General features: G+C 43.5%; 1 protein-coding gene across 1 annotated transcript in view; it reads left to right on the top strand.

Moving 5' to 3' along the window:
• Nucleotides 1-3,064: 3,064 nt before the first annotated feature.
• The window catches only part of ADARB2 (adenosine deaminase RNA specific B2 (inactive)), a 672,719-nt gene continuing 664,763 nt past the window's right edge, over nucleotides 3,065-11,020 (top strand). The window contains exon 1 of the mRNA XM_017962507.3: nucleotides 3,065-3,682. Within this exon, the coding sequence (XP_017817996.2) occupies nucleotides 3,583-3,682 (100 nt within the window). The 5' untranslated portion in view covers nucleotides 3,065-3,582. The remainder of the gene's footprint in view (nucleotides 3,683-11,020) is intronic.

An 11,020-nucleotide genomic window follows, 5' to 3' on the forward strand; every position in this document is an offset into this window, starting at 1 on the left:
AGTTAGGATGCGCTGAGTGTGAATCCTGACTAGTAACCTGTGTGACTTCTGGCAAGTTACCTAAGTTGTCTGAGCCTCTTCTTCCTTATCTCTAAAATGAATACTGTTTCAGTCCTGCTGCCATCGAGGTATTGTGCATTAAATGAGAGTCACTATAACATTTAAGCTCAGAACCATACCTTGAGCAGAGCAAGCACTGCCCCAGTGGTAGATATCAGCATCTGCCAGGCAAGGACACTTGTGTCCCACATCGGTGCCTGCAGAGCAGCAAAGCCACAGAGAGACGTGGTTTTGCCTCTTGTGGTGCTTGTGATCTATGGAGAGACAGACCTTGAAGAAACAAGCAAAATGAGACCTGGAACATTGCAGGACTGATGAGAGCAACGGTGAGTCAGGGGAGCTTTAAGCAACTCCAACAGGAGGACCCTTTCTGGCCTTGATTGAGAAAGGGTCACACACTTGCTCCGGCACACACTTGCCACTTGGGTGTGGGGACTCACTGTGGAGCCAGCACTGCCCCTCCCATCCAGCCAAGGGCTCCTGTCTGTGCCTCACCCATCTCCTCCCCTCCCCAATAGGTTCATGCCGGGCTGCAGTTGGCTTTGTAGCTGCCTGGTTCCTCCTTGCAACCTCTCTGCTAGCGCTTTGTTCTGTGGGAAGAGCAGGGACTGAGCATGAAGTAGCTGGGGACACCACAGCGACATCTCCCGATGGGCACCGGGCGAGATTGGCTCTTGCTCTTGAAGCCTCTTCCAACTGCTGCTCATCCCACCACGCTGCCAGGCTGCGCCGAGGCGCTGTGGGAAACAGGCAGGAGGTGAGGAGGCTCGTCAGGGAATGGCAGCTTACCAGCACTGCTCACTCACAGCCCTGCTTGCAACAGCAGAGTGAGACGTGCTGGAGACCACGCCGGAGTTAACGTACTTGTCGCTGCGAGCCTCTTCTTTAAAGCCTCTCTATGATGAGAAGCAAATGCTTTCCCGCCCAGCCATCACCCTAGCATCATCTATTATGCATCGTCTTATGCAAAAAAATAAAATACAGAAAACAGCATGTATCTCTGTGAAAACAGCATTTTCATAAATTATACAAAAATGAATGAATTGGAGGAACTTCGAGAAAAAGGTTTGCCAAAATTTTGATCTTGACTAGCTTTCAAATTAGGGTCTAAATGAAGTGTTCAAAGACAGTTTTCAGCTTTGTTTCCCCACTCCACCAACATCAGAAGAACATATGATTTAGACACGTTACTCTCCGGCCACCATACCTGCCCTTTGAGTGAAACAGGGGTCAGTGTATGCAAGTCTCCCAGACAGCACAGCTATTGGGGCCATTAATAAATGCTGACCACCTTGTGGGGGCTGTGTGTGTCTGTGGAGCTCGTCTGAAGCAGCTTCCTTCGGTGATTCCACTTCCTGTTGGGTTTCCTGCAGATACAGAAGTAGGGCAACTTTGGATTAGTGCAGGCACATTGTGTGAAGCTCAGAAGTTTCACAGGCAGAGTCCTAGCGCTGTGTTTCTCAATATAGTTTAAGCACTCAAATATGTTGCATATTGCAGAGAGGAAGTGAGAGAGCTGTGTGCCTTCTTAACCCTCGCTGGGAATTATCGGTAGAGCTGAGCTGTGCTGTCATGGGAACAGGGTTGTTGAAGCCAGCACTGAAGAGGGATGTTAGTTTGATGGTGGTCCTCAGTCTGACTTGAACTAGAAGGTTCTCAAAGGAAAATACGGAAGCCCTGTCTTTCTGAGGCCTGTCTGTAACATACGCTCATTCCTTCCAAATTATTTGCTGGAAAAAAATTTAATAAACAATCATGGAGTAATTAACATGTTCCAGTTCCTGTCTATACTGATTGATACTGAGCCAAGAGTATGAATGAACTTATGAGGTGGGTGACGTTGTTATCGCCAGTTTACGGATGAGGAAACTGAGGCACGGTTTAACTTGCCCAAGGTCATAGCAGTAGAGTTAAGATTTGAAATCAAATGTCTGACTGTCTCTCATCAATGAAAACTGAGCTACGCTCTATCAGCTCAGCACGTAACAACACAGGAATGTCCTAATTATTTCCAATGTTCCCCCGAGTGATTATTTTTTCTTATAATAAAAATTATCTGGAAATTTCTAGGCCCATAAACAGCTTGAAAAGGTTGCATGTGAGGCAATGAATAGCAGAAGTATTTGTGTGCCATTTTTATATCAACATGTTAATGTGTACTAATGAATTTTAGAGTGGATTTTTTTTTAAAAAAACATGACTATTGTCCCCCCTTGACACAAGGAGCATGATAATTAAAAGCTTATGTGATTTAAATACAAGATGCAATGATGATTACCAGATTCTATTCCTCTCTATATTTTACGTAAGACTTCTAGGGTTCCATAAGTATAATCTTGAAACATAGGACATTCCTGAAAAAAAAAATTGCTTAAAACTGTTTCAATGTGCAATCCACTTCTTTGTAAATCTTACTTTCTTTCATCCAAATATTACATTTGACAACAAAACTCTCCGATGAGAGCCTTCTCTTCCTTTTGTGTCATTGTTCCCTAAATAAAGCAACACATGAAATTCCTGACGGCAAAAATCAGACTCAGATCCCAAAACCTCTGTCTTTATGCAAGATTTATCTTTTGCAATGGAAACGGCCAAGGAATATGAAGAGAGGGAGACAAGAGGCAAACAAACAAGCAAACAGACAAGCATGCAGGCTCTGAGGAATAAATACCCCTCAGGACGCTGTCTCCCGGGGAACTGCAAACCTCAGTCCGTTTCTGAGGAAGTGCGGTCTCTGCATTTCTGAAAGAGGTATTTCCCCCCCTTGACTCAAGGAGCATGATAATGAATTAACTAGTTAAAAACTGTTGGTTGGAGAAACCCGTTCCTGTGTCTTTCTGAGCAGGGCGAGCCGAGCTGTCCGCGTGGCTGCAGCGGGAGGCCTCGTCCTCCCGGGCAGGGTCCCTCCCGGAGGCTCCCCGGGCCTTTCCCAGACGCACCCGCGCCGCGTCCTTGTTTCCCGGGAGCAGCCTCGCTCCAGCCGCCGGTCCTGGGAGCTTCACCGTCCAAATGGGAGCTGAGTTTGCAAGCTGCCAGGCGGCGGTGCGGCTGGTGCTGCTGCTGATGTCAGAGCCCGAAAGCAGTTGTGATTGGATCTAATTAGACGCTGCGGCAGCAAATAGACAAGCTCCCTGCGTGATTGGCTTCAAAGTGGCTGGTGCCAAACAACTAGCAGAGGCGCAAAAGTAGCGCTGGGAGCCCGGAGCAGGAGGCAGAGCCCGCGGGAAGCTCGGAGCACTCCGGACGCCGCGCGCCCCTCCCCGCCCTCCCTGACCAGGGAGCAGCTCGCGCCAGACGCGCAGCCGAGGCTCCCAGCCCAGTGGGAGCAAGTCACAGAAAACGATTTGAGAGAGGGAGAGAGACGGTCGGAGCGCGCTCTCCTGCTCGGTCCTGAAAAGTGAGCCGCTCCCGGGTTTGCAACCTCAAGCTTCGCAGCGGCGGCGGCGGCGGCGGCGGCCGGGAAGGAGGCAGGTGCAGGTGCAGGAGGGAGGCGGCTCTGGGCTCCGCGCCTGGGTCTCGGCCATGGCCTCAGTCCTGGGGAGCGGCAGAGGCTCTGGAGGGCTGAGCAGTCAACTCAAATGCAAGTCCAAGAGGAGGCGGCGGCGGAGGTCCAAGCGGAAAGGTAAGGACCTCGTGGCGCGCCGGCCCCTGCACCCTCCACCCCCGGCTTCTCCACTCCGGCCTCTCCTGGGGTCTCCAGGCTTGTCGGTTGTGAGCAGCTTCACTTTGGGGTGCTGGCGGGATAGCCGCTCCGCGCAGGGCGCTCGGGAGTTCAGATCCCGTGGAAATGTCTGGGGCCTCCTCGTGCCCAGAGGGGCCAGTGAGCAGCCACGCCGTGACATGTTTGAGGGACCGGGACGAAGTGGGGCGAGGGCGGCGAGGAGCTCCCGGTGGACCCCGCGCGTCTCCGGGCCCCGCAGTCCCCACTGGCCTGCCGGGCGGGCACTGCCTTCTGCCCTCCGGAGGCCACCTCGTCTCCTGGTGCCAGAGGAATTACCCAAAAACGGGGGAACGAGCCCTCGCGCCAGCGACTCCCATCCAAACCGTCCCCGAGGAAGGGGTGGGCGAAGCCCTGCGATTGCCTCCCCAAATTGGCTGACAGTTTTTACTCAATGTGGTGTCCGTCGATTTGTAAACATTGGGACGTTAAGAGAACACAGGGCTCGTCCTTGGAGAAATAAGCAGAAATGAATACAGGAAAACAGAAAGAAGCATCCTATTTTGTTCGTGGTAGGAAAAAACCCCGCAAACCAGGAAAGCAGGAAAAGCAGCCGGCTGACAGTTGCCACTGACAAACTCACGCTGTGCCTTGTTACTGATATTCCCGGGGCTGGGCCGTGCTGAAGTTAGTCAATGCTACAGCAAGCGACGGCTTTCACATTGGGGATTGTGCAAAATTAGCAATCGCTCCAATATGAGAGCAATGCCCCCACTGCCATTGTCGCCTGCGTGCATGCCAGGAAGGATTAAAAGATTCTTCTCATGCCGACCCTTCTCTCCCAAAGAGGAGCCTGGTACTGTCAGCTCCTAGTGAGCCTGCAGCAGAAAGTTCAGTTCTAATCATGATTTGAAATGTGCCGATTTTTTAAAGTGAGGTAGGAGTATAAAGAACGGTTGGGAAAACATAGCTAGAACTGATCAGCTTTGCCAGTTGTTTGAAAGCAGGAGGCAACCTTAGGTATGTTTGGGGCTGTCCATCTTTCCTGGAGAATTTTCATCTTTGCATTGGCCTAAGATAAGTTTCTACCAGACCATTTCCTGTATGCCCTCTAACCGTCGCCAGGTCCTTTATTGTTTCTTGCAATAATAGAAATTACCCAGACAGTCTGAAGGCATAAATGTCAATAGCAAACAGACATTCATTATGACCGAATGTCAGGAACACTGGGAGGGACTGGCCCCTACAACTTCCTCAAAAGGTTGTGGAGCCTTTGGTTTCAGAAGGGGAGTGAGGTTGTGGTTCTCATTTACCTCTCAGCTGCTAAGTGTGCGCTTGCGATTCACTTTGTTGTTTGAAATTATCATTTTGAAACAGACCTGTTAGTGTCCTTCAGAGATAATGCCAACACAAAGTGGCATTGATATTGAGAAAGTCACCAGACTGAATAATGAATACGACTTTTAAAAGAGGAAAAAGGAAGCATCATCTTTACACTTCAAGTGTTCACGTTTCCCAATATTTTTGATTAGTCTGTTTAAACATTTAGAGTTGAAGAACGTGGAGTAATAGTTCACAATAATGCAGTTTATAGAAATATAAACTGGAGGAAATTGTTGCCTTTCTCCAGATTCACTTGCCTTACCATGAAGCATCAGTCGTGCTGGCTTAGAAAGTATTCAATTTAGGGGGAAAAAGGAAATCTGGGGAAAGGCTTCATTTGCTGCAAACTTAACTTTAGCGATTCAAAATAAAACTCCTATAGCAAATATTTCCATACCTTGATTATTTTGAATATATCAAGTCCCTTAATTTTCATAGCCAAAAATTGAAACCAGAAAGGGCATTGAGGATTTATACACTGATTTCTATTACGAAGAGATTTCTGGCGTGCAGGAGAATTTCCCATGGCACCTGCCAGCAGCTATCTTGATAGGAAAGTGAAGTCAAACTGCTAAATATTCAATTTTGGGGGAAACGTTAACCACGTAGATGTACCTGATCAAATTAAAAGGTAACATAGCCAGCTAAGAGACACATTAAATACTTATTTGCATTTTCCTGGGAATTGATTACTTCATCTATAATACCTAGTTATTACAGATGCTGATTTTTTTATTTTATAAAACAAATGGTGAGTTTAAATTATGTCCTAATTGTCATGAATCTTAACAATCATAAATGAATAGAATAACCTCAGCTTTTAAGCTTATCTGATATTAAAACTCTATACTTGCCACAATTTAAAATCCACGTGTGTATGAGAGACTGTTAAGGAATTCTAGTGTGTCTCTATCGGGTGTAACTGAAGACGTTGATAGAAGCACAAAGTAAGGGCTGTCTTATTAGGGGAATAAAGACGATTAAGATACGTGCTGACCCTCTTGCCTGTGAGATGCGTATTTCCACCTAGTCTAAGGGACAAGAATCATTTTTGAAGACGCAAGATAACTTTTAGTTTCCCAGTGTGGTGACATCTGGCTCCTTTTCTATGTGTGACTCTGAGAGTGACTTTGGCATGATACGCTTCTTATCAAAATGATCTGTGAGCTCTGAAATAAAGCACGCCAAGGCTACAGCTGAAGTGTGGTCAGGACACAATACTTTCATTAAGTACAATCCATAGTCTTGGAAATATCATTCTTGCCTGTGGAAGGTATATTTTAGTTACCATGCCACAAAGGAAGCCGTATGGATCTTTAAAAATAAAAAATAAAATAAAAATAAAAATAAAACCTTCGTCACAGAATATGACTTTCAGGTATTATTTGGCAGGAACCTGTATTTCTCTCTCAGATAAACTTTAAAGAAGATTCTCAGAATATGTCTCCCCACACATCAATCCTACTTCTGTTATTTTACTGGGACCTAGTGTTGTACAATTTTGCATTTTCTGTGTTATTTTTCAGTAGGGACTTTCTTTTAGAAATTATTCATAAATGGTTTAAATTTTTTATGTAAATGAAAAAAGTCACAATTTGACTCTCATATGAGAGAAAAACAAGCTTCTATTAAAAAAAAAAAAAAAACTGTGGGAAGGACAGGGAAAACCTTTCTCATTTTCACATCAATGGCAAAGCGATGTTCATATCCCATGACACATGCCAGACACGTCAGTAGGTCCCGCGTCTACCTCATTCAGAGGCGTTCAGAAAATAATAGCACTTGGAGTTTATGAAGACTGTTACCTGCCATCACTAAATACCCACAGAGTTCATATCTCACAGAGAGTAACAGGAGATTGCACTTTATTTTATAGTTCTTGGTAGAATTATACAAGGTAATTATGTACAACCAAATCCATATTATGTGGTTATAGAGAGTAATATCTGCCTGTATTAGAAATAGCTCAATGCGTAAGTGTTATAAAAGGATACATTTTATCCAAAAAATAATAAAGGAAAAGGCTTAAAGATTTTGTTTTGTTAGTATCAGTTCAACCAGGTAGAATAGAGGCAGAACTCATCAAAACAGTATAGTATATAAAAATAAATCACTTTAAAATATGCCAATAAATCTCTGAACCCTGGGATAACTTCAGGGTAATATGTATGAGGAATTTCTTAAATGTTTTTAGTTATTAAAACAGTGCATATGTTCTGTTTTGTCTATCTGTTTTTCTCTCTTTGGTGAATGTATTTTTTCTAAAAGAAGCTACGCATTGGCATGAAAGTCATTTTGCAAATGAACTATTTTTAATCTTGTACCCATTACTGTGTACAATGTATAAAATGACTGAAGTTTCCAGAATTTTTCTTTGAAAAAGGCTCTTTCAAGGCAAACATATTTGGAAATAGATTGAGAGCCAATCCAAAGTCAGCTGGTTCCACAAGGTACGTTGAAGGCTGGGGTTTTGGAAGCGGCGTGTCAATCTTCATTAACCGGAAAGGGGAAGGGGCTTCGGGAGCCACTGGCCATGCAGGATCCGCAACCATCCGGGGCCCCTCGGGTTGCTTTTGAGCTTTGGCACAGGACACCTCTTTGAGGCATTTGACAGCCAAATAAGTTAACTTGAAATTTAGGTGTTGTTCTAGAGTGGTTGGTTATACGGAGTTTGAGAAACTTGAAAATGCATTTTGAGCACGAGGTAGCTCTATAAAAGTAAAACCATGAGTCATGGGAAGGTGTGGGGAACGGGCAGGTTGCTGAATGTTGTGAAATGCAAATAAAAAGTTGGCAAAAGGAACAAAATAAGTCGAGCAGATGGATGGCAGACGCCGGCTTGCTGTGAAATGAAAATCCATGAAAAATTAATGAAATAGAAAGATTGTGCTGAGGATGAGGGCAGCGCGGCCGTGGGCCCCGCAGGCCCTGCAATGCCACAGTCGTCCCCGCCGGTGTCACCCTGGCTGGCGAGGGACACAGCCCTGCACCGCCGGCCGGAGCCCCACGTCCTCCGCTTATCTCGCTCACAGACGGCTCAGGAGGAAGGGCTGGATTTCGTGATAAAATCAAATTGATTCAACCGTTAACCAGCATCTAATTGTGTGGTGCTTGTTTTTTTCCTCTTTCTCTTTTTAAAAAATCTGTATGAGTGCCTCTGGTTTCTAGTGACCCGTGTAATAACAGTAATTGGAGATTGCTTCAAGGGCATTAGATATGATGAACGAGTTTGAATGCAGAATAAAAATATGGGATTCATGTATCCACAGCTAAACAGGGGTGAGTCGGTTCCTGCAGAAGCCCCACCCCAGAAGAGCATTATGTAAGGAAACACAGAAAAGGAAATTGTCTTTTTTTTTTTTTTTTGAGGCATGAAAAGATAACTTATGCCCTAAAAGCTTTTAATGTTCAATTTTAAAACTATACATGTGTATATAGTATGATATATATACACACATACATATTATATATATACATGTATATTACTATGTATGTATATATGTATATACATGGTAAAAACAGCTGAAACATTTGATCAATTTTTATACTTCTCTACTTCTTTTTCCAAAATAGTAGAAAATGAAGGTCAGTATTTTTGCAGTATGAACAATTTTGAACAACTCCTAAAACCAAAATTATTGTAATACTCTGCTTCTCATCATTTAAAAATATTGTATCAAAACAGATATTGCAGTTTTAAATTTGGTTCTTAATTACTAGCTCACAAGATTTCTAAAAGGATAATTTTCCACACTGTAAACGAGACTTTAAAAGTGCTTATTGCCATTTTGAAACCGAATATACGAATAAAGGTGAATGAATGCCAAGTGAACTATGAAAAGCCTGGCTGCCCTTCACAGAATATTCAAACTACTGCGTGTTGACGCCGTCTCTGTGGTTAGGATAGCTCAAGAAAAGCAGCACGGGCTGCACCCTGCCTGGTGTGTGGCCAAGAACCCTGATTCGTGTTGCTAAGTATTTGCGAATAGAATGAAACTAAATTAACCTCTATCTTTACAATTAAAAGTTCTTCCTCCGCTCAGAGAAACAGATGCTGTTTAATCCTTGATTTTTCAAAGACGATTGTTTATTCCTAGCTTTTGATATATTAGACCTCCATTAAGAGTGTACCAATATGGAATAGAGACATTCCATTCAAAAAGAGAAGAAACAATGCTTATCAAACGTTTGGTTCACAGGGACGGCTACTGTGGTCTGGTGAGACTTTAGAAACAGGAAGGGAAGGGAACATTGAGAAATTTAGGAACTTGGAACCAGAATTCCTCTTCTGCTCACATATGTTACTGTCTCAGTATCAAGACATCCCTGTTCAGCAATTAAAGTTGGGCTTTTATTTACTCGTTTATTTGATTTAAAAGGAATGGAGGACCGGGCTGTTTTATCTGATTGCTTGCCTGACGTTGTTTAAGCAACGCCCTAGCAAACAGGGCTCTTAGGCCCTGAATCTCCATCTGCAAATTTTATGAGTGAATCCATTTTCCCGGAAACCACATCCAAATATTAGCAACTTAGAAATGGACATGTTTGCTTTTCAAGAGATCCACAATATCCCTCCAGCCCCCCAAATTTGGCCACTTGCAAAGATAGCAGACGTTTCTGAAGAATGATCTATATTTGGAAATAAAGAGTTAATCTGACTTTCCCAGGCCCTCCATATGCACTGTGGATATTTAATCACCTTTTATTCTAGTCATAGGTTTTGAGTAGGAAGAGCAGCAAAATAATTACATTGTATTATTTTATTGATGGTGAATGAATACAGTTAGTATGTAGTTTCTGGCAGCAAAATGGTAAATCCTCTTTGGGTTATAAAATACATATATATTGGATTTAAGTATCATCTGTTTTAAATTATAAAAATGATCAATAGTTAAAGTTCATTTTTTAAATCTCAAAACATAACAGACGGGTCATCTAAATTCCATCTTTATATTAAGGAGGGGATTTTGTACTTAAGAAATAGTGTCCAATAAATCATGCATTCCTATAAACAAAGAAGAGTAGCATGTGTGCTCAAGTTTGAAGAGAAATGTGATATAAATGCTCAGGTGACTCAGATTTTAAGGAAATTTATTTCAACTCTCTAAGAGGTGAAATTTCTGAAAGCTTTTTTGAGCTATGTACGCTTAAAATTGTGGAATTGAGGGTGGTTTCGCTGAGCTGCTTCCAAGGCAGAGGGCAACTAGGACCCTCGTGTTTGTGTAACTGAACGGCTAATTCAGTTCTGATACATATAGTCACACCAGCTGAAGCCTCATGAGGAACAGGGCCACACTGTGTACGAGCAAATTCTCCCATGGATCAGAAAGAGAAACCCAGCAGTGGGGATGCAAAGGTGAAAGAGGGCAGTTATTATTTTTAGCGTTAAGGACCATCTCATTCCTACGGATCTTTAACTCAAATCTGGCCACGTTCATCACTGCACGTCTTTTTAACGGTGCCAACAACAGATCACTCATTTGCAAAACAGATCCAGGTTTCTCTCTGTGGCTGTTGCTTTGCCATTTGGATAATAAATAAAACGAACATTGCTCAGAATCTATTTGTAAACCTTCCTTTCTAGGGCCTCTAATAGATGGAGTGAATCTTACGCGCAAATGATGGCTCAACACCTTCAGGTGATTTGCACATAATGGAAAGAATTCCCTTAAACCCCTTAACCAGGATGTGCTTTGGAGAATTTATCGATTTAATTAATCTGTACTGCTCCATTTATTTGAGATGAAGTCTTTGATTCTTGTTTCCCACTGCCGACAGACGGAAGCTCTGCCTCATCATTTTGTAATGTCTTACATGATTTCTCAAATACGTCTTCTCAAAGGTGGTATTAAAATAGGAAGGGGAGCTCAGTTCTCAGAAACTGGAGCCTACTCCTACCTTAAAATGATAACCCAAGTC

Source organism: Papio anubis, chromosome 11, assembly GCF_008728515.1.
Source record: "Papio anubis isolate 15944 chromosome 11, Panubis1.0, whole genome shotgun sequence".
NCBI classification, from domain to species: Eukaryota; Metazoa; Chordata; class Mammalia; order Primates; family Cercopithecidae; genus Papio; species Papio anubis.